We start from the raw sequence: 26,135 nt of genomic DNA, 5'->3' as shown, positions 1-26,135 counted from the left end.
CTTCCGGCCCGCGTGAGTGTGGGTCTGGCGCCTGCAGCCGGCCCGGGGCTGGTGTTGCTGCGCTAGCCGCTGTGTGTGTTTCCCAAGTCGGCCTTACTCCGCCGGTACCATGGCCACCGACTCGTGGGCCCTGGCAGTGGACGAGCAGGAAGCGGCTGTCAAGTCGGTCAGTGGCTTCAGCTTCAGGCGGGGCGAGCGTAGTAGGAGGGCCCAAGCTGACACTGCTTGGGGTTTGGGGAGCTGTCTGGGTTGAGCAGACCCGGGGCCTGCACACCCCGAAGGTTTGCTGCGGGGAATCTCTTAGCCCTGATCTGCGGCTAAGGCAGAAGAGGCCAGTATGGAGCCTTTTCCTTTGATCTGAGCCAGTTAAAGGCTTTATCCTGTACTTGCTCTGTAAACTGTCTTTCCTACATTGCATCTCCTTCGCAGTGGGGATTGTAAGGAAAGGAACAGTGCTGATTCTCTTTTTCATCTGTTTTCTGAGTGATTCTATGTTACTCTTATTTTACCAATTTTTAGATGCCGACTTAACATTGTTGGCAGTTTGTATCACTTCGCAGAATAACGGATTCAGGTTTATATTTAGTGTTTCAATCTGTTGCAAACGTTGCGGGAGGCAGTACAAATTGTTTCACCGGTGTTTAAAGTGACATTTAATTTCATGCAATGGTTCTTTAACTAATGAAGATCCATTCAACGGGAAGGTAATTATAGTGTAAACTGTGACTCTCTGTTCTTACCTCTTTAAGGTATGTTGATTTGGTGGTAATGGAATATTGATTTTAAGAATATAGGGGTTCTTTGTGTTGCTTTTTGTAGTCTGAAGTCTTATGTAACCTTTTAATGCCTAAATTATAACTTTTCTCCAGTCACCATTTATTGCTTTGGAAGGATTATCAGTTTCTCAGCAGGTAGTTGAAATGGACCAAGTCCAGGGAAGTATAGGAAGAGCCTTTATGGTTTGGTTAACAAGGCTAACTGGTGGGAATTGTGAAAATGGTAAGAGTCATGTTAGAACTGAACTCTGAGTGGGAAGAGAATGTTTATGAGTAAGAAAGTCAGGGAAATTCCTTGTGAAGAAGTTTATATTTGTGCTGGATATTACAGTAACTAAGAGAGATGATGCGAAGCGCTGACTCATTTGGAAAGACTCTTATGCTGGGAAAGATTGAGGGCAGGAGGAGAAGGGGACGACAGAGGATGAGATGGTTGGATGGCATTACAGACTCGATGGACATGAGTTTGGGTGGACTCCGGGAGTTGGTGATGGACAGGGAGGCCTGGCGTGCTGTGGTTCATGGGGTCACAAAGAGTCGGACACGACTGAGCGACTGAACTGAACTGAAGAGAGATGAAGGTGAACAGCATTTTAGAACAGAATGTACTAAAGTGCTGGACTTGTACAGAGAACAGGAATCAGAATAATTTTTGCTGCAGCATAAGGCTATTGGGTTGTGGTAGGAGCAGTATTGAAAATAGAGAGTGTACTTTAGACCTTAAAGAATTTACAGAGGAGAGGCTTAATTTGAATGGTTTGGGCAATTTTAAGGATACTGACAAGACTAGATCTGAGGACTAGCAAGAACTATTGGACTACAGAGAACAGAATATATTAAGAGTGGTGGCTAAAGAAAAGATCAGTGTGGAAATTACTCTAATAGTACAGAGATAGAGGGCCTGCATTGAATGGTGAAAGTGTAGATGAAAGGATGGATTTAAGAGATAATTGTGGAGGTTTTAGATGGCTTCCATGGTGGCTTACTGGTAAAGAATCGGCCTGCCAATGCAGGAGATGGGGGTTTGATCCCTGGGTTGGGAAGATCTCCTGGAGAAGGAAATGGCAACCCACTCCAGTATTCTTGTTGGAAATCCCATGGACAGAGGAGCCTGGCAGGCTACAGTCAACTCTACAGTCTAGAGTTGAACATAACTTAGCAACTAAACAGCAACAACAAAAGATTTAGGAAAAAGAAGAGAGATAAAGCATAGATTACAGTTTTCAACCTGGATCCCACAAGGTGGCATTAATAAAGTGCTAATAACAGGTTTAGTGGAGTGGGAGGAACAGCAGATTTGATGTGTAGGGTGATGAGTACAGGTTTGCCAGTTCTGAATTTGAAATAAGGAGACAACTTGGTAAGTACCTGTGTTGCGAGTCACCAAGAGGTGTCCAAGTTCAGTGGTTTCTTCAGAGGACTCACAGGACTCTGCATGTAATTGTTTTTACAGCTATGATTTATTGCAATGAAAAGCAAAATTAGCAAAAGGAAAAGGCCATGTTGAAAAGTCCAGAGGGAACCAGTCTCAAGCTTACAACAATCCTCTCTCCTAGAGGAGTCAGAAGCTCCACTTTATTCCTACTTAATTCCTCTAGCCACAGTTAGTAACAATACATAAGAGGTGTTGTCAAAGAAGCTCCTTAGAGACTAAGTGCTCAGAGTTTTTACTGGGTGCCTGTCACATAGTCATTCTTTGCCTCGCAGGTACCAAAATTCCAGACTCCTGGAAGGAAAGCAGTTGTTATCATAAACCATCATATGTTTTTAGAAACATGGTTAGTGAACCCTTCAGCAGTTTTGGGAATGGTGGGAACCTTCTCATCATCCAGGCTCCCAGAAGCCTGCCAGGGTTCAGCTTTCCAAGCTGGCTTTCTGAAGGCTAGCAGTCAGACCTGCTGTGTTAACTCCTGTCTATAAAGTACCCATGAAGCATTTGGAGATTCGGCACTGGAGTTCAGGCAGAATCAGTTCAGGGGTGTAAAACTGACAGTTATCCACAAGTAAATAGAAGAATATTATAAAGGTTATCGTTTGTACTCTAGAGTTTACAACTAGTTTTCAGCATCAGGTATTCCCTAGAGACAGTTACTGAGAATTGGTTTCAAATCTTTTTTAACCTACAATCCTATGAATAATACAAATAGAGACCTAAACATACTCATATCTGGTTTTATCCATTCTGTTTCTTGAGTGGTTGGTGTAAATAAATGTTTTAAAACATTGCTTCCTAATGGTTGGGTAAGACCCCTTTTATTTTACCATTTAGACTTAAGTGCTTGATAAATGTGATTGACCAGTGAACAATTTGGGGGTTATGAGCCCCCAACCCACACTGCAGTTGAAAATCCCCAAATAACATTGCACCGTATATGTGGCCCCACATTCAACCAGCCATGGGTTGAATAATACTGTAGTATTTATCTTTGAATAAGTGAACCCTTGAAGTTCAAACCTGGTTTTAACAGTCAATTGTAACTCATGGTATTCTTTTATCAGGTTTCTCTGCTCTTAAGTGTTTCCTTTCATTCCCATTCAGATGAGTAATTTGCAGATTAAGGAAGAAAAAGTCAAACCAGAGACCAATGGTGAGTCACAAGTAACTACAATCTACATGTGTGCTTCTGCTTTGTACTCTCAGCTGCAGTGTGGAAAGCAGCTTTCACTAGCACCTGTGGCAGATGTCGGCACCAGATCTGAGAGCCAGTAAATTCAGTGTTGTCAGGCGAGTGGATTCTCCTCAGTTCTGTCTCATCTCAACAAAAATTTGAAGTGACGGACGTTAGAGCCCTTGGTGTGACATAGCTCTTGGGTCTTGGACAGACCGTGTTATAGATCTTAGACAGATCAGTGTTACAGCTCTATTTTATTTAGAAAATAGCAGGAAAATCCAGCCTCTAGGCGTGAGGGCATGCCTACCCAAAGATGCGAAGAGAAGAGTGGGGGAGCAGCGGCAGTGGCAGGCAGGGAGGGAGAGAGAGAGACCCCGGCCCTTTGGCTCCTCCTTTTATATGTTTTTTCCTCCCCTTGGGCCTGTCCTATGTAAATTGGGCTAGCCAGGAGTGCTGTTTCTTCTACCTGAGGTCCTCACTCAGGGCCTCAGACCTTCCTTTGTTCTATTTTTGCGGGCTTTCCCCTTTCTTGTCTTTTAGCCACCGCCATTCTGGACTCCTGTTTCCTATTCTTTTTTTTTTTTTTTTTTTAGTTGGAGGCTAATTACTTCACAACTGTTTCCTATTCTAAGTACCTAACAGTTTCATGACTGATAAGGATAGATTAGTTTTCCAGATTTAAAAAACAAAAAAATTAAAAAAAAAAAAAAAAAATTTACCTAGCTAGCTGTACTAAGTCTTTGTTGATAGTGTTGCTCAGATCTTCTGTGTCTTGACTGTTTTTTGTTTGTTTGCTTTTTGGTCTAGTTGTTTCAGTTGTTGAAAGAGAGGTATTAAAATTTCCAACTGTAATTGTGGACTAGTCTATTTCTCCCTTTAATTTCGTCAGTTTTGCCTCCTGTGTTTTACAGATCTGTTGCCAGGTACATTCACATTTATGTGTTCCTGATGAATGAATCCTCTTACTAGAAATATCCTTATTTGGGCTTCCCAGGTGGCTCAATGATAAAGAATCCACCTGCCAATGTAGGAGACCCAGGTTTGATCCCTGATCTGGGATGATTCCACATGCCGTGGAGCAACTAAGGCCGTGTGCCGTAACTGTCAAGCCTGGGACTCTCGAGCCCAGGAGCCGAAACTGCTGAGCCCACAGGCGCAGCTGCTGAAGCGTACGTGTCCGAGAAGCTGTGCTCTGCACGAAAGAAGCCACTGCAATGAGAGAAGCCCATGCACCACAATTAGAGAGTAGCCCTGGCTTGCTGATACTAGAGAAAAGCTGACACAGAAGCAAAGACCCAGCACAGTTCCCCCAAATAAATAAATATATAAATAAATAAAATTATTTTTTAAAATTAAAAAAAAACAAAACTATCCTCCTTTATCTCTGGTGATGATTTTGTTCTTGAAATCTGCATTACCTGAGCTAATCCAGCCTTCATATGCTTACTGGTTGCATCTCTTTCCATCCCCTGACTTTCAACTTATTTGTGTCTTTATATTGAAGTGCCTCTTGTAGGAGTATAATCTATAAAAATTTTGAATCATTATGTTGCATACCTGAAACTAATATTGTAAAATCAACTGTACCACAATTAAAAACAAAAAATAAAGTTTGCCTCTTATAAACAGCTACCAGTTGGATCTTGCTTTTTTTAATCCATTCTAATAATCACTGTCTTTTTTTTTTTCTCACTGTCATTTAATGGGAGTATTTTATCCATTTACATTTAAGGTAATTATTGATGTGGCTAGGTTTAGGTTGGCAATTTTACTATTTGTTTTCTGTTTGTCCCCTCATATTTTGTTTCTCTGCCTCTTTTCCTGCTTTCTTGTGGGTTAATTGAATGTCTTAGATTTACATTTTAATTTATTTATAGGCTTTTTAGCTTTATCTCTTTGCATCAGTTTATGAGTTTTATTAAAGTTTTTCTTCATATATTTTCTACTAGCTTTATTTCTAGATGCAGTATTTTATCTTTTAGTTGCTATTATAAATAGTATCTCTTCAGTAATACCTGTATTTATAAAAGCTACTGTTTTCTATTTATTTTGTACCTAGCTCTTTCATCTTTAATTGAGATAGTTTGTAGTCATTTTTAAGTTATACTCTTAGTCCTGCAAGTTTACAATCACATATTCTACAGAAAGTGATCATTTTACTTCTTTTAAATTTTTAATACCTTTATTTTCTTTCTTATGTCTCATTGTGTCTGCTAGCATAATGGTATATTTTAAATTAGGATAAGGAAGTCAGAGGTGACATCACTCTGAAGTCAACCAACATTTCTAGAAGTTTGAATTTTAAAAATCCATTAATCATAAAGAAACCCAACTATTTACATTTTGATCACTTAAATAAGCTCTGATATTTATATTGTCCCGCCTTTTGAATGGATTTGATATTTGCCTTTCTGATTATGATAACTCTTTTCTTGTGTAGGTGTTATCAAAACCAATGCCACTCCAGAGAAAACAGATGAAGAAGAGAAAGGTAACTAATCTTTGAAACCCTGTCACCTAGGACTTGCCTCTCTGGAGCCAGAGGCACTGTGAGTTATAAGATCGAGGAGATGAAGGGGACTCAGCCAAGGAGATTGAGAACAGTCAGTGAGATAGAACCAATAAAGGGTGGTGTCCTAGAGACCGGAATAAGGAAGTGTTTTAAAGGTAGGGAGTCCTGTATAGGTAATAAATTAACAGAACTGAAAATTGGCTATTCAGTTGACTTAGAATGTAGAAGTCATTGATGGGTTTGACAAGGGGCTGTTGAAGTCAAGTGGGGAGAGTAATGAAAAAGCCTCTAAGTGTGCGCTCTGGGGAGAATAGGAAGTGGACAGCATAGACAGTATAGAAGTGGACAGTCTAAGTATAGACAACCCTGTGAAGGAATGCTCCATGAAGGGAGTAGAGAATTAGGGTGGTAAGTGGATGGGCATGTAGGATAAAGGAGGAAGATTTATGATGAGGAATGGCAAAACATGTACACATGCTGGTAGGAGTGATCTAGTAAAGGGAGAGACAGAATGCAAGAGAGAAAGGTCACTGCTGGGAGAAATGTCCTTGTCCAGAAGACGGGATGGGACCAGGAGCATAACTGTCCATCCATAGTTAATAGCAGCGAAGGTAGAGAGAGGATGCCCACAGACACAGGTGGGTGTGTGGGTTGTCACCACAGCATGTGGAGGCACTTCTGATGGGGTTTCCTTCTCGGGGTCCTGAGAAAGTGGAGAGGTCAGAAACTGAAGAAGGGAGACGAGTGAATGAGTGGTGTATAGAAACATAAACACTGCCCAGAGACTCAGCCTACTTGCATCTAGGGATCAGGAGTTAAAGTGAGATTTTTGGTGTGATTGTGTTTTTCTCCCACCTTGCTGGGCTATCCAGGAGTGGGTGCAGATGTGGGGTTTGCCTGATGAGTATGAGGAAGATCTGTTGGTTTTTTCCTACAGAGGACAGAGCCGCCCAGTCCTTACTCAACAAGCTGATCAGAAGCAACCTTGTCGATAACACCAACCAAGTGGAAGTCCTACAGCGGGATCCCAGCTCCCCGCTCTACTCAGTAAAGTCCTTCGAGGAGCTTCGGCTGTGAGTACCTGTTCCTTTGAACAACTGATCCTTGCTAGTTCCTCTTTTGTAAGACTTAGTATCTCAGAGATCTTGTGGGAATTTTCCTCTCTGCTTTGTTTTAAAATCTTAATATATATTTACTTTCTTTGACTAGTTAATAATTCACATGATTCAAAAGTTTAAAAGTATGAAAAAGTGATGGTCTCCCTCCACCCTTGTCTCTTGGCAACCCAGTTTTCCTCCTTAGGGAATTTAAAATGCCACAGATTTATTCATCATAGCTGAAAGTCTTTTTTCTTTTATGCTCTTAGAACTTTCAATAAAATATTGGCTGACAGGTGATTTCTGGATGTCAGGAACATTTCTTATTAGGTAAGCCCTTTTGTTAGACTATAGGGTTTACAGTGTTAAGAAAAGTTTATCTACTTTTATAAAATCTGTCCAAAAAGCCTGTGCAGGATTCCCAGTAACTATAGTGAAAATCAGCCTTCAGTGTTACAGAATTTTTTCAAAAAATCTAGAACCCAGGATCAAGTCTTAAGTGTGTACATTTATGGCACTGTGCTGAGAATGACTTCTAAGATGTCCTTACTCTAAACGCGGAGAATTATATAACGTCATACCAAGTTTTCTGTTCCCTTCAGTAAGTTAGTAAAGAGGTATTTATGGGTCATTGGTTTATATACTTGACACAGCTGGGTGTTATGAGTAATACAAGATGTAACTACTGTTCCTGCTGCTTACCAGCACCCAAATCATAGACAGAATAACTGGTGAATAAAAAAGTGGTGGAATGAATGGATTCTTTGTCTTGCTCGTTGCCCACACATACACACTTAAAGTCAGAGAACTAACTAGAAACCAAATCAAGGTGTTAATGAAGCAATAGCTAAGATTTTTAAATAAAAAGTAAGATTTTTTAAATAAAAAATAAAAATAAGATTTTTAAAGTGTGGCCTTCCCCACCCCGCCCCCCCCCCCCCAGGAAATTATACTTTTCTATGTGTATTTTCTCTATGAAGGGCTTTTTTCAGTAAATTTGTCATCTCTGCTTCTCTTCATACATTCTGTCTGGCAGCTTGCCTTTCCTAGTATCAGTGGTCTTATTCAAAGGACTGGAGCTCTCAGGTCAACCAGTGATGAACTGGCCTCTGAAAAGGCAAGTTCTTTCTGATTTAATTGTTAGTAGCTGAACGAAACAAAGAATAAAACCTAGGCCACCTATATACTTGGTCTATTTTGTACTGAAAAGATAGGCAAAATAAAAGGGAAATAATGAGCCACTGAAAGTTCCTGGATCACTTGAGTCCTCTTTCAGTAGTAACTTTGTTCCTTGGCAACTAAATCAGAACCTGCCAACCCTCACAGCCTTTTCTTCCAAATGGAAGTACGCTAATTTTCAAAGTTCTTTGTGTCTGAGAACCACCAGAGGCCAGAAGAACTGCCTTTTAGAGACCCTGTGGAACTCTCAGGAAGGCTTAGAGAACATTCTTGCATTAGTTTGATGTTTCTTTAATAATAATCCGGTGTGATTTTTGTTAAACATCCTGTCAGTTTAGAAGTAGCAGAGAGCTTGTTACAAATGTGCTGTAAGAACAACTTTAATTGATATTTGTTGTGTAGCCACTTATGTAAGAAGTTGGTGCTTTTGACTAGACATAGTAAATCTGAGCAGCTGTAAAGTCCAGTATGATAACTGAACTTCCGTCATCTATTTACTAGAAACTGGCTGAATCCATGTTCTTACGTCTCAATTGTCCCAAGTCCTTGTGCAGCTGCCTTGTTTGGAAGGCCCATGGAACACAACACGGCTGTGGTTCCGTGGAGCACCTGCACTGAGAAATGTAAACCGAAGTCTCATTCTCGAAAGGGGCTTGTGTATCTTAGTGGTACAGTAAGGAGTGCTTGCTTTTAGATATCTTTCATAATTTATTTTATACTGTGAATTAATAGGAACCATTCTCACTGCATCCAGGCCAATCAAATTTGTGGGTCTACTGAAAGATGAATTTCTCTAAGAAAGGAAACTAGCCCAGATTTTATAAATTGCACAATAGTTTCAGATCAAGATTTAGTAGGGAAAGATGTTGGTTTTATTTTTAGTTAGTATTTTTTAAGGCACAGGAAAATATGTCTGACGGCCCAGAAAGTATCACTCTTTGCTAGATATAGGGAAAAATAAAATCTTAGGTCTTGAAAACAGTTGCGACAACTAGGAGCCATCCTCTCTCTCCCCGGCCTCCTAGGAAACCACAGCTTCTCCAGGGAGTCTATGCCATGGGCTTCAATCGGCCATCCAAGATACAAGAGAATGCATTACCCATGATGCTTGCTGAGCCGTGAGTATACAGACCCTGGTACACATCTCCAGGATGGGGTTTCGCATCTCCCACCAAGAGTGTAGTGTTCCTGAGCATAGGATGAGCCATTGGGAGCAACAGGCTTCTTCAGGGAAACAGCTTGGATAGGTAGCGAGAGAATCAGGTGCAATTCAACACATTTTCTGCCTTTTCCACTTAATAAAAACTGATAGAGAAAATCAGTGCTGTTTTAAACACTTTTAAAAATAATTTTGAAAATTTTGAGGCCTTCAAAAAAGTATCAGGAGCCATACCAGGAACATTGCTGTAACGCATCCTGCCGAGAAATAAAGCATCATTAATCTAGTTGACAATTGTAGTCCCCATGTAACCCTCTCCACTCACAGCCCCTCCCCGACCCAAGAGCGCATCACGGAAGTGGGTCATCATTTCTCATGGTTATTTATCCTTTTACTACATACCTATGTTTCCCTAAGGATCTAAAGAGTAGTTGGCCTATTTTTAAACCTTAGATAATGGTATCATACTTTACATAGCAACTTTTTTCATTCAACTATATTGTTTTTCTTTTTTAATGATGAAAATGCCACCTGTTCCCATGACACTGAATTACACGGAGTGAAATATGAAAGCTTCCTCTGAAGCATCTGACTTAGTATCTTACATCTTCCGAAGGTGGGAAAAGGGAGCACACAGAAGGAGCCGAGTCCTGAAGACACATCATGCAGTGAGATTTGCCCAGATCTTACTCTGCAGTCACAATTCCCATGGGCCTCTTGGGGTATAAAACTAGGGAACTGTAGCTGCACTAGAGTCTAGAATGAATATTTTTTAGTGTGAGCCCATCTAAAATAATCATCATTTCCCTTAATATTTAAGCAGGTTTTTTTTAAACAACATATAAAAAATTTATCATTGTGCTCAAGGCAGAAAACCTGAATGAGGGGGAAAATCCCTTTCCCTACCACCCAGAGAGAACATTTGGACCCTTGATTGTTTCTAACCAATGTTATCCTCATCTCTGTTCTTCCTGGGTTCAGCCCACAGAACCTGATTGCCCAGTCGCAGTCGGGTACTGGTAAAACGGCCGCCTTCGTCCTGGCCATGCTCAGCCGGGTGGAGCCAGCAGAGAGATACCCGCAGGTGAGGGGGTCCTGGGGGCCCTGGAAGGGCAGCGCCATCTGGGGGCGACGGTTGACAAGGGCATCCCTGGTGGAATCTGAATGCTTCTGATGCCTCAGACTTGCTCAGGCAAAGCCCAATGGCACAACAGGCCCTTCCATGGGTAGGATTCAAAGCAGCAGCCTTGAATGTGGCTTCTGACAGCATCTGCCAAGCCAGGCCTCCCTGCTGAAGGCTTCTGTCTACAGCTGACAGGCAGGCCTGGTTGATGAGGACGGGGCTCCCCACACTGTTCGGGTGGTAATGATACCAGTGTTCCTGTTGCTCTAGAACCTGTGGCCTGCCACTGCAAGGCTTTTCTAAACTCATCTCCTATGATCTGCCCGTTAGTGTCTGTGCCTCTCCCCGACGTATGAGCTGGCGCTTCAAACAGGAAAAGTGATTGAACAAATGGGCAAATTTCATCCAGAACTAAAGCTTGCTTACGCTGTTCGAGGCAATAAATGTGAGTATAAAGGGGCAAGACCCAGGCTGTGAGCTCAGGAAGCAGGTAGGGTGTTTGAATTTTGAAGATGAGGTGATGATATTCAACTTTCTGGTTCAGTCTGAACTTGGAGCCCAGCATGGATTTCAGCAAATTTATTTAAATACTTGCCCATTTCTTAATAATTCTCTCCACTCTTAAAATAAGATTTTAAGTTGTTAAAAAAAAAAATCCCTGCCTGAGTCATGGGGCTCTTAAAGTGTGGAGTGTTTCCCTGAGGGGGCAGGGTTTGAATTCAGCATCCAGAGTTCTGAAAGCTGCCTATGAGAGAGAGTAAGCAGGGAGGATGGTAGGTTGGATCAGATCCCTTTCTTCAGAGGTAAAACAGCTTTAGTAAGAGTGATCTACGAGCATGTACAGTTCTTACCAAATCAGAAATCCTTCCACCAATTCTTTTTTTCTGCAAAATTTAGAGAATGTAGTTAAAATAGGACAGGTAGAAAATTGGTAATGGGGAAATTATCAGAATATAAAACTACAAATCAAATAGAAAAAAGTAATCATTCTAATAGGAAAATGGACAAAAGAGGAGTGAACAGACCCCTCACAAAGAAGGAATTCAGATGGCTGGTCAATGGGAAAAGAAATATAGCTTCATTAGTCATCAGGGAAACGTCAGTTGAAACCACTATATGCCTCTCAGATGGTAGAAATGAGGGAGTATGACATACCAAGTGTTGGCCAAGATGTAGAACTAGGAAGCTCACGCGCTCCAGTGGGGAGTATACACAGGCACACTCACTCACTTCAGGAAGCAGCAGGTGTTACCTAGATGAAGAGGGACATCCCTTCAATTCAGCCGTTTATAATCGCCTCGAGCAGCAATTCTTAAACCTTTCGACTCTTACTCTTAAACATTATTGAGGGCCCTAAGTGCTTATTTTGAAGGAATATGAAGAAAATCTAGCCTTTCTTAAAATTTCAGATACTGCTTTTAGGATGCCATACCAAAACCCAACAAGTAGTAATTACGTAAAAGATAATTGCCATGTGATATTTGAAATCATATTAATGACCTCTTCATACTGTTACATTAAAATTCCTTGTTCTCCCTTGCACTTTGAATGCATCTTTTGTGCAATAGTAATTTTCTAACATTATACCTTGGTCATTTGGAAAATACCAAATGTCTTACTGAGTTATGCTGAGAATGTTGACATGTTTCATTATACAGAATTTTAAACAGCATTTAAAATGCATTAATATCACCACCAAACAACTCAGAGGAGTTTACATACAGAGAAACTCTCAAGTTTACAGCATCACTACAAGTTTTCCAAAGTTCTGATGTTCTCTTACACTTTAAATGTTATCATGACAGCAAATAACAGTCGATTGTTTTCGCTGAAAAGTCAGGCTCTCATTGTTCATATTCAAGAAAGTGTATATCAGATTCCCTAGTTAATTTTCTATAGTTTGTCAGTCAACAAACAAAAATGGCTTGTACAGTTCACACACAAATGATCACACAAGGACATTTCCTGGAGAAAACCATCATGTTTCAGCATGCAGCAGTAGCACTTTAACCAGAAATTATTAGGCTAGGTGTATTTGTATGTGTTTGATGTCTCAAACTGACAGGTGCAACTAAGTGTAGTATACTGGAACCTTGTGGCAACATGGATCTTCTCTAGATTGTTTATAATAACAAGGGACTTCACTGTGTGTCAGGGGTTAATATATTACTATATATTATATATTAAATATAGTAATAACCACTTAATGTACTGGTTTTTTTTTTTTTAATTCAATGTAGACTGATCAGCAGTGTGCAGTGAAAATCACAGTGTGTTGAAGATTTCATTTAAAACTCTTCCAATGGAGTTGATGTATTCCTAACCAGAGTCCCCTCCTCAAATTTTAAATTTTGTTTTTAAAATTTAAGTTAAAAACATTCATGTGTTTCAAAATTGAAAAGGGTGTATGGTAGAAACTTTTCTGTCTCCTATACCCTTCAACCATTTGGTTCTCCTTCCTAGAGCACCCATGGAGAAGGAAGTGGCAACCCACTCCAGTATTCTTGCCTGGAGAATCCCATGGACAGAGGAGCCGGGCGGGCTACAGTCTGTGGGGTCGCAAAGAGTCGGACACGACTGAGTGACTAAGCATAGCCCAGCACAGAGCACCCAGTACTAAACAGTCCCTCATGTGTCCTACCAGAGATGGCCTGTGTGGCTGCTGACAAGCGATACTTATGTGTGTGCATATATGATGTGTGCATTCACACACGTACACGTACAACATGTATTCTTTTTTGCCCCTATTGGCATGTAGGTTGCTCTGCAACCTCTTTTTCACATTTAATAATGTATTTTGGAGATTACTGCATATCAGTTCCTAAAGAGCTTTATACTTTTATTGGTGTCATCCATTGGGTGCATCATATTTTGCTTAATTAGTTATGTTTTGATGCATGTATATCCTTGTATATATGTTATTTCACACAAACTCGTATGCACACAGGATTGATTCCTAATAGTGGAAGTTCTGATCAAAGGCTACAGGCATTAGTAAATTTTTTTTAATGTTCTAAGTTGCTTTTTTGGGGGAGGAGGGGTTCAGCGGGCAACAGTTGACATATGGCATGCAGGTTCTTACTTCCCCAGCCAGGGTCTTGAACCTCTTCCCCCTGTAGTGAAAGCATGGGGTCTTAACAACTGGACCACCGGGGAAGTCCCATGCATTAGTAATTGTATTGATGGATAAAGCAGTTTCAACTGCTACCAGCTGTAGTTGGAGAGTAATGTGCTGTTGTGTTTTTTTTTCCTAGTAGAATTTGTATTTAGGAAAACCATCTACACAATTAGAATGTCTAAGAAGGCAAAAAATCACTGGGCCAGAATCCTGGGACTCAAAACTACCAATTTATAAGGATATCAGTGAAGCATGAGTGAAGGGATGGTATAAAAAGAATAAGAGTAATGCTAAAGAAAAAGAGCTGGGTGATGGGAAATTACAGGAGGAAGTAGGTAAAGGAAACTAACATGCATGGAAGATTCACTGTACAATTTATTCCCAACCACGGTACAGTGAGACAGGTGTCATGGCCGTTTTATAGCAGAAGGACCCAAAAGTTTTAGATAGAAATGCCCACAGAACACATCTTGTCTCCACAGTGGAAAGAGGTCAGAAAATCAGTGAGCACATTGTCATTGGCACCCCGGGGACCGTTCTGGACTGGTGCTCCAAGCTCAAGTTCATCGACCCCAAGAAGATCAAGGTGTTTGTTCTCGACGAGGCTGACGTGATGATAGCCACTCAGGGCCACCAAGATCAGAGCATCCGTATCCAGAGGTAGGCCCTCAAGTCAGGAGGGACTTCTCGGGTCCCAACCTGCAGTTCCTGCTCCTGTTACCTCACACTCCCCTTCTTGCCCCTGCCAGGCTCTTCGCAACTTTCAGGGGCATTTGTTTGATGGGCCATTTCTGTGTCAGCACTGAGTGCACCCCCTGCCCGGGTTAAGAAGGGAGACTCAGAGACTCTTGGTCACCCGTCCCTGCCCCCCGTCTGCTCCCCCTTCCTCCCCAAAGCTGCTCCCCGCTGCCCCTTCCTGGGGATGCAGGTCATCAGGCCTGTGGAGGCTGTGCCCTGGTCCTTCCAGAGAAAGCCTGGGTCAGGGTCATGCCGGACACCTGGGCCTCCCCTTGCAGGATGCTGCCCAGGAACTGCCAGATGCTGCTTTTCTCTGCCACCTTTGAAGACTCTGTCTGGAAATTTGCCCAGAAAGTGGTCCCCGACCCGAACATCATCAAACTGAAGCGTGAGGAGGAGACACTGGACACCATCAAGCAGTATTATGTCCTGTGCAACAGCAGAGACGAGAAGTTCCAGGCCTTGTGTAATATCTACGGGGCCATCACCATTGCTCAAGCCATGATCTTCTGCCATGTGAGCAGCAGCAGCAGCAGGAGGCGGTGTCCCGTGGGGGTGGGGGCCCCCAGAGGACGTGGCCCCGCTGCTCCCACTCAGCCAGCTGCTCTTGGTGCTGGGGACCGTGTTAACTGCCTGTGGCTGGAAAGGAGATAAATCAGTCCCAGGACATAGTCTCTCAGGTTGTAATGAGTTGTAAGGGGAAGACTGAAGAGCTAAACCTTCTCCGATCCCTACTTCTTAGAGATTACTTGGGGGGGAAAAATTCCAAATAACTTCCAAGTAAATAATTTTGAAGTATTAAGAATGTAATTATTTCAGAATGCAGACCTTTGGCTCAAACCACAATAACACTGAGATCATTGATGTAATTTATCCCCCCAAAATCATGTGGCTAAAAAATATTCCGAAACTTTAAGCCATCTTGCTGACTGAACTCAGTAGAGCGTTCATGTGTGTTAACAGCAAAAAAAAAGCCACTTTTCTGCAGGTGTCTTCATTTTTTTTTTTTTACAGGCGTCTTCATTTAAAACACTTCTTTTCACTCCAGACCCGCAAAACAGCTAGCTGGCTGGCCGCAGAGCTCTCGAAAGAAGGCCACCAGGTGGCCCTGCTGAGTGGGGAGATGGTGGTGGAGCAGAGGGCTGCGGTGATTGAGCGCTTCCGGGAGGGCAAAGAGAAGGTTCTGGTCACCACCAACGTGTGCGCCCGCGGTGAGCGGAGACTGGGTCTTGGCCCGCCAGGCTCGGGGCGGCAGGGAGATCTTCGTGTGTGGGAGGCTGCGGTGGTTTGTGGGAGATGCTGTTTTGTGGGCGAGCCTGTGGGGCTCCCCCAGCAGAGGAGACCGTCCACAGAAGCCGTGAGTGCTGGCTGGTGGCCGAGGACGGCGCCTGCTCTTCTTGGCCCCAGTGCGGTGTCAGCTGCTTCTCCAGATCCTCGGATCCAGCAGGGGCTCTCTGGCTGATGCCGGAATTTGGCCAGCACCGGGACGGCCCCGTCCTCTCCCTCGGGTTCTGCCACCTGCTCGTGTCCCAACCCCAGAGCTGGCCTGTCCCAGACCCTGCCTTCCGCCTGAGCTGGGTGAGGGTGGGCCTGACCGGGCAGCGGCGATTTCCGTCTCCCGTGCTCACTTGTGTCCAACTCTCCCGCACGCAGGGATCGACGTGGAACAGGTGTCTGTCGTCATCAACTTTGACCTCCCCGTGGACAAGGACGGGAACCCGGACAACGAGACCTACCTGCACCGGATCGGGCGCACCGGCCGCTTTGGCAAGCGGGGCCTGGCCGTGAATATGGTGGACAGCAAGCACAGCATGAACATCCTGAATAGAATCCAGGAGCATTTCAGTGAGTCCCGGGAGGGCCCTGTCCCTCTCCCGGCCCTCGGCTTCCCCAGGACAGGATGGTCTCCGTGCACCCGGAGCGCTCGGCCGGGCCGCCACCTCGGAGGCACAGGGAGGCCTGCGGCGGGGGGCGGGCCCGTCCCAGGGAGCCCCTGCCCTGCCTGCGTGCCCTGCGATCTGTGCGGGGCTCTCTCTGAACCCGCCTTTCTCTTCCCTCAGATAAGAAAATAGAAAGACTGGACACGGACGACTTGGACGAGATTGAGAAAATAGCCAACTGAGAAGCCCCTACAGTCTCTGTGCCGCCCCCGCCCCGGACACGAGTGCTTCCATGGCGCACCCTGACTGTTCCCGCGAGGATGACAGCACGAGTAGACAAACTGCCTACCTCATCTGAAATTACGTTTGGACTTGACAAAAATTGTGCAAATGATGGGGGAAGGTAGAAAAAAAAAATTGTTTACACAACTTTTGAAGATTAGGCGTGAATACACAGAAATTTACCTTTTGGAAATTCTGTTTGTTTTTTGGCCAGTGTTTTCCCCATCATAACCATAGTCCAGATGTTGTGGCTGGCTGTTTGCTGAGGAGTCTCAGTGGCAGCCCAGCCTGTTGTCTCCTTGGTGTTCAGGGCAGCCTCCAGCCTTTATAGAAGCCTGACAGAGTTGAGGTGAAAAGTGAACAGCGAGAGACCAAGTAGGTTAGGTTGTGAGCCAGTTGTCATGCTTGGGGTGTGGTGTGAGGCAGCAGAGGAGACCTGTAAGCTGCTGCTTTGAACTTGGGTTGGGACTGCTCCTTTGAGTGTTTTAAACCCCTTCTGTGTGATGGCTACAGCAGGAAGGGATTTGCTAAGCATGACCCAAAATGCGAACCTGGCATCTTTGGTGTATACAAGTCTGTTGCAGACCGTGGCCTGTTCTCAGCAGGTGCGATCTGTGTAGAATTGCACATCTGATAACGGTGGATCCCTTGCCTGTACTTGAACAGTCCTTTGGAGGAACCATCATGGAGAATTAGTGGTAGTCCTAGCTTGCCACACAGCCTGACCTTTCAGCATCTTTTTTACACCCCTAATATCACCATGACCTCTTAGCAGCTCCAAGCAAATAAAAGGTAATCTGTTTGGAGAAACAGTGAACACTGTGTTTCAAGTTGCTAATGGCCAGGCTTAAGGCAGCTCCAGAAGTGACCAGCAATAGTCACAAATGCTTGCTTTGCAGAAAGCAAGTTTGTTTGCTTAAATCGGAGCTGGGGAATGGTTTCAGAAATTCGCCATCTTGATTATAAAGGAATTCCGAGTGTCTGCATCCATGGTGCTTGGGACACAAACAGGAGCAACTAAGAGACACAGTGGACTCAGCCATTTATCTCTCCAAGGCCTCTGCTCCATCCTCACTCGGCATCGCGTGCGTAAGTCAGAGTAAAGAATAGGAATGGACACCTCCTCATACCCAACCAAAGCTGTTGGTGCCCAGAGTGACGGAGCAAAGATGACATGAAACTGAGGTGCAAGAGCATATGAAACCCCAGCCCAGAGGAGTCCTCTCCAGCTCTCTGACAGAAGGGCCACTTTGTCTAGAATCAGGCCTGTAAGAGAGATTTTCCATGATGAGAACTATTTGAATCCCAGGCCTTTCTTATAGGCATTTCTGTGTTTTAGGGCCAGATTTGTCTCCTGGAAAGGGAAAGGGCCAATGCCAGCCTCCAGGTGGTTTCTTTAATCTGACCTTACAGATGCTGCAAAGAGAGCCACAGACCACCAGTCTTGCCATGTTCCCCTATAGGCACTTGACTGTGTTGAGTCTGTGTACTTCCAGCCAACTTTGAGCCACCTTGGGAGACTTGTTAAGAGAAGAAATTTTACACAAGGTCCTGCAGACCAACCCTGAAATAACTTAAAGGCAATAATTAAAGGAGTACAGACTCCTTCTGAGGCTGCAGGCTGAGCATACCCCACCTCCTCACAACACAGATGACCTGAGTAGCCCCAAATCTGAGCAGGAAATGGGAAGGGATGTGCTTCAGACTCTCCAACAATAGGAATACATGGGTATCTGAGAGAAATCTAGGTCAACAGTTCCTTATCTGGGGGTTTGGACCCCTAAGAACTCACTGGATGGGTTCCATGGAGTTTATGCTGTATTTTGCTTAAATGTGTTTTCTTGGAGAAAAACTCTCAAAAGAGTATGTGTCTTTTTAAAAGGTAAGACTCACTTTATGGATGGCTCTAGATGGTGCCCCCAGTGTCACTGCCATCCATACTCATTCCTGCTAGTGCCTGGGTTCAGGGGGGTAATGGGCCACAGCTGCCTCTGTGACCTTGTGCCATTTTGAGACACCAATGATGTAAAAACGTATTAAGCCCTTAATGAGCTTCAGCCCCCAGGGTGTCTTTTGCTGTTTTTAGTAAGTTCCTATGTATTAAATGATAAACTGTGCCCTAGAACAGAGAAACTTGCTTGAAAAAGATTCTGGCCCAGTGGAAAATTCTGGATATGAAAAAAAAAAAAAAAAATTCTGGATATGTTCATTATCCATAAACAATAGATTTTACTGATTTTTTGGAGTGTTCGTTGACTGGTTTGCATAAGAACTAATGAATTGTTAATATAATCTTTTTTTAATGTATTTTTTTAATGTATTCTTTATTGATGCCTAATGGAACTAATTATGACATGTCCATGTTACTAAGACATCATTTCTGAGTACAAAAACCAGCAGCTGGTGATGGTGAAGATTTATGTATTATTCCATAGATTAGTCATCACCTGATAGTACTATCCCATTTCAGAGTTGACACTGCTCCAACATGAGCAGCTGGGATGTCTCCACAGGCCACGAGCCCTACTCAGTTGCCAGAGGGCTCCTTACCATCCTGTTTTTCTTGCTGGTAAGCCAGAGGCTGCTGGCTAATTGGAAAGAAGGCCGATGCCAGCAACACCTACTTACTGTTGTTATTCCAAAAACAAATTTGTGGCTCTTAAAATTTAGGCACACTAGGCAGAAATAATTTTGGGGAGAAACCCAAAGGGAAGGTTTGGAAAGAACAGATGACATCAGAGTTGAGTCACAAACGAATGACTCATGAATTCATGCCTGTCACCTTCGCCAGGAGGGACTGGCCCATCTTCTTCACCAAAACCCTCAAGCTATTGTAGATTTCAGGGACTCTCTTCAGGTTTCTCTTGATCCTGAACACAGATAAAAGGTTCTCAGGAACCCCCCCCCCCCCCGCACTTTATCTAACTTTGCTTTTCCGCTTGAGAATAAATGTTCCTTATTCTGTTGACTGACTCAGGTTGCAGCATTTTCTAAAAATGACACAGTGGAGAGGGAACCTGAAGGGCTGATGCTAGAAGGCTCCAATACCCAGAAGAGCTGTTCTGCCACTAGTATTCAGCAGAGCAAGGGGCTTTTCCTTAGCCCTAATTGTAAAGTGGAGAACAGGAGCAGGTGGAGAAAAATATTATATGAAGCCTGAGAGTGGTGGTTGTCTGGGATGTCAGCTGCTCAGATGAGACACTCACAGTCTCTGCTTTATCCATATCTCATAGGCAGAGGTGCTTGGGTGGCAGATCTTTTATGCAGCCCTACAGCCAGCTTCTTCCAGAGGAAGAAGGGGGGGGGGGGGATACTATTTAAATGGAACTCTCCTGGAAGTACTAGTACACATTTTGTGAGTCTTTACAACTGTCATATCCTCATCCATAGGCCTCCTGTATTGTTGGAATTCTTCAATTGGAGAAATGCAAAATAGTCTTAACTTAGCTTAGACCCTGGTCTAGATCACCAGATGTAGACATCTGGTCTACACTGGTCCCTAACAGTGTTCTGCTTCTACTTGGATTTTCCTCCAGTTCATCTGTCACACAGCAGCCAGGGTAATGTTTGTAACGTTTGAGTCTGATTATCCCACTCTCCTTAAGTCCTCCAACCCTTACTTTCCATTTTCCTTAAGTGCAAACTGGGTAACATGTTTTGTGTGTGTGTGTGTATATATCCCTAATACTTTATGTATTAGGCATTCCTCACTTCCTTTACTTTCCCCCTTGTACTCGACGCCAATTCCATCCTCACCGAAATTTCCTTTTGTGCTGGGATACGCCTTGGTGAAGTTAGTGATCTTGTGCATTTCCCTCTCCAATTTCTCATTTTGAGGCCATTATTTCCTCCCCTAGCCAGCCCACTTTGAAGCAAGAAAAAAAATTCAAAGGAACTGTCAGCACTTATGGATGAAGCTAAGAATGTTTCACCTCCAGGATTCTAGCTAAGATGGGCATGTGGAAAGAGTGAGTAACTCAGGTTGCAGGCACTCAGGGAACAGAGTGGAAGATCAGAGGATAATTCTTCATGCCACCCCAGGGCGTCACCTGCAGCCAACCTCCAGTTCAAAAGTGCTGAAAGCCCCTCACCCTCGACAGAGCACAGGAGAGCTGGGCACCCGTGTAGGGAGAGGAGCCTGGGCGGAGAACCTCTCCCCTCTGCCAGGTGACCAGGTGCACCAACTGCTGTGGTTACCCCTCTGCTTCGAACTCTTCTCCCAGTTCTTCCCTCCTTCGGTCTCACTCCTGCAAGTCCTTCCTCTTTCAATAGCAAAACCACTTCTTCAGTGTCCCTCAGTGCCCTGTACTGATCTCTAGGGTGCCCTGTACTGGTGTCTGTACTTCCCGACTGACATTACTGTCAGGCAACATTACACATAAGGACTTGCCTCGTGGTCCAGTGGTTAAGAATCTGCCTGGCAATGCAGGGAACACAAGTTTGATCCCTGCTCTGGGAAGATCCCACCTGGTGCAGAGCAACTAAGCAGATACACCACAAGTACTGAAGACCGCATGCCCTAGGGCATGTGCTTCACAAGAGAAGCCACTGCAATAAGAAGCCCACGCATTGCAACTAGAGTAGCCTCGCTGGGCACAACTAGAGAAAGCCTGCACAAAGCAACGAAGACCCAGAGCAGTTAAAACTAAAGTAACTCATTAAAAAAATAAAGGTCTTCACAGAGGCCTTCCCTGGTGGTCCAGTGGCTAAGACTCCACTCTGCCAATGCAAGGGGCCCAGGTTTGGTCCCTGGTCAGGGAACTAGATCCCAAATGCCACAATTAAAGAGTTCGCAGCAACCAAAGATCCTGCATACTGCAACTAAAAGATTTCAATGAAGACTGAAGATCCTGTGTGCTGCAACTGAAAACTGTCAAATAATTAAAAAAAAAAGTCTACACAGGGACGTCTTTGGCGGTCCAGTGGTTAACACCCCCCGCTCTGGGATAGGAAGTGCACATTTGATCCCGGGCAGGGGAGCTAAGATCCAACATGCCACCAAAAAAAAAAAACAAAAAACATAAAGCAGGAGCAATATGGTAACAAATTCAGTAAAGACTTTCCTAAAAAAAAAAAAAAAAAAAAAATTCTACAGATTATTTACTCCTGACAACAGATGTATTAGGATTCCTATTCTACAGATCAGGACATAGGCACAGAGGTTAAGTCTCATGCCCTATAACACACAGGTCAGAAGTAGCAGGACAGACTCACCCCTGGGCAGTCTGGCTCCAGGACCCGCATCCTTAGCCACTAGGCTGCACCTGCTGCATAAACAAATACGCACATGTTTGGGACTCCTTGTTTAGCATCCCTGTTCCCTTGAGATGAAGCTGAGTAAGGCTGGGAGGTGGGTAAAATCAGCCATCACTGAACTTCTAGCTGTCAGCAGGCATGTTGCTGCTGCTAGTGTGTGTTAATAGTGGAATATTTTTTACATATTTTCTTTTAAAAAATTATCCCCTATCACTTTTTCATACAATTTTTAAAAACCTGTTTGATATTTATAAATTAGTCATCAGACCTTTGTAGGAAAAATACAAACTTGGTCTGGCTCCTGCCACTATTCCTATTTTCTGAATCTTACAGCATTCCACTTCCCCTTCCCCACCAGTACAGGCATCACAAGGAGAAGGGACAGTAACTCCAAGAGCAGAGCCGCCATCCTATAGTGCCTGACACACAGTCAGACCATGGTGCTTTCTCCTAATAAACAACGTAGCCTCAAAGCAGTAACTCCACTAATGGTGAGGATGCTGGGTGTTAGACCAGCTACTTGGGAAGACAATATGCACATAATGTGTACATGCCCTTAACCACTTGTTTTGATGAGTGGTTAAGAACTGAGAAAACATTCTTAGCCCTCCAGTTTTTAAAGTAAATTTACTACTACCTGTATTTTTTTATTGGAGAAGGCAATGGCACCCCACTCCAGTATTCCTGCCTGGAAAATCCCACGGGCGGAGGAGCCTGGTAGGCTGCAGTCCATGGGGTTGCTAGGAGTCAGACACGACTGAGCGACTTCACTTTCACTTTTCACTTTCATGCATTGGAGAAGGAAATGGCAACCCACACCAATATTCTTGCCTGGAGAATCCCAGGAACGGGAGAGCCTGGTGGGCTACTGTCTATGGGGTCACACAGAGTTGAACATGACTGAAGTGACTTAGCAGGAGCAGCAGTAGTATTTTTTATATTTTATTTTCTCATTATACTGTTTTATTTTTAATTAACATATACACAGGTTGTAATGCACAAATATTAGGTGTATGATTGTTCTGAGTATTGACAACTGTATACATGTTTCAGTTCAGTCGCTCAGTTGTGTCCGACTTTGCGACCCCATGAATCGCAGCACGCCAGGCCTCCCTGTCCATTACCAACTCCCGGAGTTTACCCAAACGCATGCCCATCGAGTCGGTGATGCCATCCAGCCATCTCATCCTCTGTTGTCCCCTTCTCCTCCTGCCCCCAATCCCTCCCAGCATCAGGGTCTTTTCCAATGAGTCAACTCTTCGCATCAGGTGCCCAAAGTATTCAAGCTTCAGCTTGAGCATCAGTCCTTCCAATGAACACCCAGGACTGATCTCCTTTAGGATGGACTGATTGGATCTCCTTGCAGTCCAAGGGACTCTCAAGAGTCTTCTCCAACACCACAATTCAAAAGCATCAATTTTTCAGCACTCAGCATTCTTCACAGTCCAACTCTCACATCCGTACATGACCACTGGAAAAACCAGAGCCTTGACTAGACGGACCTTTGTTGGCAAAGTAATGTCTCTGCTTTTTAATATGCTATCTAGGTTGGTCATAACTTTCCTTCCAAGGAGTAATAGTCTTTTAATTTCATGGCTGCAATCACCATCTGCAGTGATTTTGGAGCCCCAAAAAATAAAGTCAGGCACCGCTTCCACTGTCTCCCCATCTATTTCCCATAAAGTGATGGGACCAGATGCCATGATCTTAGTTTTCTGAATGTTGAGCTTTAAGCCAACTTTTTCATTCTCCTCTTTCACTTTCAAGAGGCTTTTTAGTTCCTCTTCACTTTCTGCCTTAAGGGTGGTGTCATCTGCATATCTGAGGTTATTGATACTTCTCCTGTTTAACCACCAATTAAGATCAAAACATAATTAAAAATTTTTTTTTCATTGTTATCTAATGGGGGTGCAGCTGCTAACAAAATCAGTACTCACAAATGGTAGATAGAAAAGGTGCTTTTAATCAGAATGCCAGCAATCTGGGGAGATAGTGGATTCAGTTTCCCCAAAAAACCATCTCCGAAGACTCTGCGTGGCAATGAAATTTTTACAGGGAAGTGGTAGCAGTCATTCACTGAGACGGGGGGTTAAGTTGTTGCCATTCCCCACAGTGTGCAGGCTCCTCAGCTTCTCTTTCTAAAAATACAAGAATCTTGTGGTTCCAGCTACTTTTATCAGGCAAGGATTCTTTTGCATTTCTTTTCTTTTCTAAAAGTTATTCATCTGGTTGTGCCGGGTCTTAGTTGTAGTATGTGGGATCTAGCTCCCTGACCACAGAAATTGCTCTCCCACATTGGAAAAGTGGTTTTAACCACTGGCCCGCCAGGGAAGCCTCCTCAACTTTTCTTCTTCTAGCTGTAATCCTGTTCACACACTGATCACACAGTATTACTGAAGGGGAAGCTAGGGAAGAGATCTGGTCATCAGTTACTTACTTATTCCTCACTTCTACTTCTCTGATCTATAGAAAGAACCAACAAGTTAGGCAAGGTACCGTTTGATTATAAGATTTCAAAGGTGTGCTTGGCCTGGAGATGAGTAGAGCCTGGGGGTGCCTGGTTTAAATGTTAAAGTATAGCTGTACTAAAGTGACAAGAGAAGAGGCTTCCTGCTGCGGCTGGCTTCCTGCAAAGAGCTGCTTACACTGAATCTCATATAAATGGATTATACATTTATGCATCTTGTGTCTGGCATCTTTCTTTCAACATAATGTCTGTAAGATTCTTCTGTTTCATCATGTGTATCAGTAGTCTGTTCCTTTTTATTGCTGAGATGTATTCTATTTAATAAATATACTGAAATTTATTTATCCATCATCCTGTGATGAACATTTGAGTTGTTTTCAACTTGGGATTATTATGAGTAAATCTCCAATGAACATCTGTGTGCAAGTCTTTATGTTTCATTTCTCTTGGATAGTAACCAGGAGTAGAACTGCTGGATCACAGAGAAAGCATAGATTTAACTTCTTGAGACACTGCAGGACAGTTATGTGAAACCACTGCACCATTTTATATTCTCTGGAGGAGCTTGTGAGAGCTCCAGGTGCTCCTGACAGCCTCCTTGCTTGACCAGCATTTAGTCAGGCTCCTTTCTCCTAAGCCCATCTGTGCACGTCTTTGTAAGATTCAGTTTTAGCGAGAACCACCCACCCTTGATATCTCATCACCCTTAATCTCTGGTCAGGTTCTTCATTCTCCACCATCTTCCAGGTGATGTCTGATCACCCTTGCCTGTCTTCAGCAAAAATCCTATTAAATTGGCTTAACAAGAATTCTCCTTACCCCTGATGTTTCCTTTCAGTAATTTTCCATCCACCCCCCTGCTCCTTGACAATAAATTTCCACTTGCCCATGCAGTATTTGGAATTGAGCCCAATATTTCTCCTCTGCTGAAAATTCCATTACAGTCATCCTTATGCTTATGGCAATGGTCCTGAATAAAGTTTGCCTTATCATCATTAACAAGTGTCACTGAATATTTTTTCTTTAACACTCCACAACTTTACCAACACATGGTGGGTCAATCTTTAATTTTAGTCACTGTAGCCAGTGTGCAGTTGTATCTCACTGTGACTTTAATTTGCATTTCCTTAATAACTAAAGACTTTGAGCTCTTTTTCTTGTGCTTAGTATTTATTCCCTTATAAACCGGTCAGATCATTCACACATTTTGATATAAATGTTGCAATGATTAGAAATGTGCTCTAGAGTAATATATTTTGAATTAAAAGCTGTGTTAGTCTATTCAGTCATACATTAAAAAGTATTTAATGAGAATCTACCATGTGTCATACACTTTTCTAGGTTTATTAATCAGCTGAGATTAAGAAAGATAAGATCTTTGCTCTTGTCTGAAGAGTTAATATTTTAATGGGGAGAGACAAAAAGTAAATTAGAAGCAAACAAGATAATTTTGATGGTATAGAAATGCTCCTTGAAGTGTTATCAACTAATAATAAAACATGCAAAACAACTTATATCCCTGAGGAGGAGGATAAAGGGGACTTAGGTAATTTACCTGATATGAGATTGACAGACTATAACAACATCAAGTTGGTAGTTGTGACGTTTAAAAATTCTTAGCCGTATAAAAAGTCAAATTTAAAACTGTACATGTACTTTGTTTAGGACTATATAAAACACCTGTGTTTATGGACAGAAACTAGAAGGACCCCCATTTGCTTTGTGGTGGAATTACGGGGGCTGAAGGGCTTTCGGTGTCGCTCCGGTTTTTGCTGTCTTACCTGTTACCTCGTTCGTAACAGCAGAAACCGGGACCACAGTTTTCTTCTAGGACTTTCCTTCGTGCAAGGCCTTACAGCTCAGAGACGCAAACACTACAGGATGTGACAGACTTAAAAATACACTGAGGTGTCTGCAATGTGACGTGAGGCAGAAA

General features: G+C 43.3%; 1 protein-coding gene and 1 long non-coding RNA gene across 4 annotated transcripts; one reads left to right on the top strand and one right to left on the bottom strand.

The window, feature by feature from the left end:
- Nucleotides 1–16,669, top strand: LOC136160831 (ATP-dependent RNA helicase DDX19A). Of its 2 annotated transcripts, none has more exons than XM_065924988.1 (12): nucleotides 1–166; nucleotides 3,316–3,364; nucleotides 5,829–5,879; nucleotides 6,838–6,973; nucleotides 9,202–9,294; nucleotides 10,317–10,419; nucleotides 10,789–10,903; nucleotides 14,059–14,236; nucleotides 14,593–14,830; nucleotides 15,363–15,525; nucleotides 15,968–16,159; nucleotides 16,375–16,669. In XM_065924988.1, the coding sequence occupies exons 1-12, from the start codon at nucleotides 110–112 to the stop codon at nucleotides 16,434–16,436; spliced, it is 1,437 nt and encodes a 478-aa protein (XP_065781060.1). In that variant the 5' UTR covers nucleotides 1–109; the 3' UTR covers nucleotides 16,437–16,669. The 2 variants fall into 2 exon arrangements, with proteins under 2 accessions (XP_065781060.1, XP_065781062.1); XM_065924990.1 differs by having other exon boundaries at nucleotides 52–166; nucleotides 3,276–3,364.
- LOC136160832 (uncharacterized) lies at nucleotides 9,026–25,942 on the bottom strand. Of its 2 annotated transcripts, XR_010661658.1 has the most exons (3): nucleotides 24,328–25,942; nucleotides 21,691–23,899; nucleotides 9,026–11,710 (listed from the first exon to the last, which is right to left on the bottom strand). It is a non-coding gene; the product is annotated as an uncharacterized lncRNA (long non-coding RNA). The 2 variants fall into 2 exon arrangements; XR_010661657.1 differs by having other exon boundaries at nucleotides 21,691–25,942.
- Between the last annotated feature and the right edge of the window lie 193 nt (nucleotides 25,943–26,135).

This window comes from Muntiacus reevesi, chromosome 2 (genome assembly GCF_963930625.1).
Source record: "Muntiacus reevesi chromosome 2, mMunRee1.1, whole genome shotgun sequence".
Classification (NCBI taxonomy): Eukaryota; Metazoa; Chordata; class Mammalia; order Artiodactyla; family Cervidae; genus Muntiacus; species Muntiacus reevesi.
Note: the sequence above shows the minus strand (reverse complement) of the source record. Positions and strands in the feature narration are given on the sequence as shown.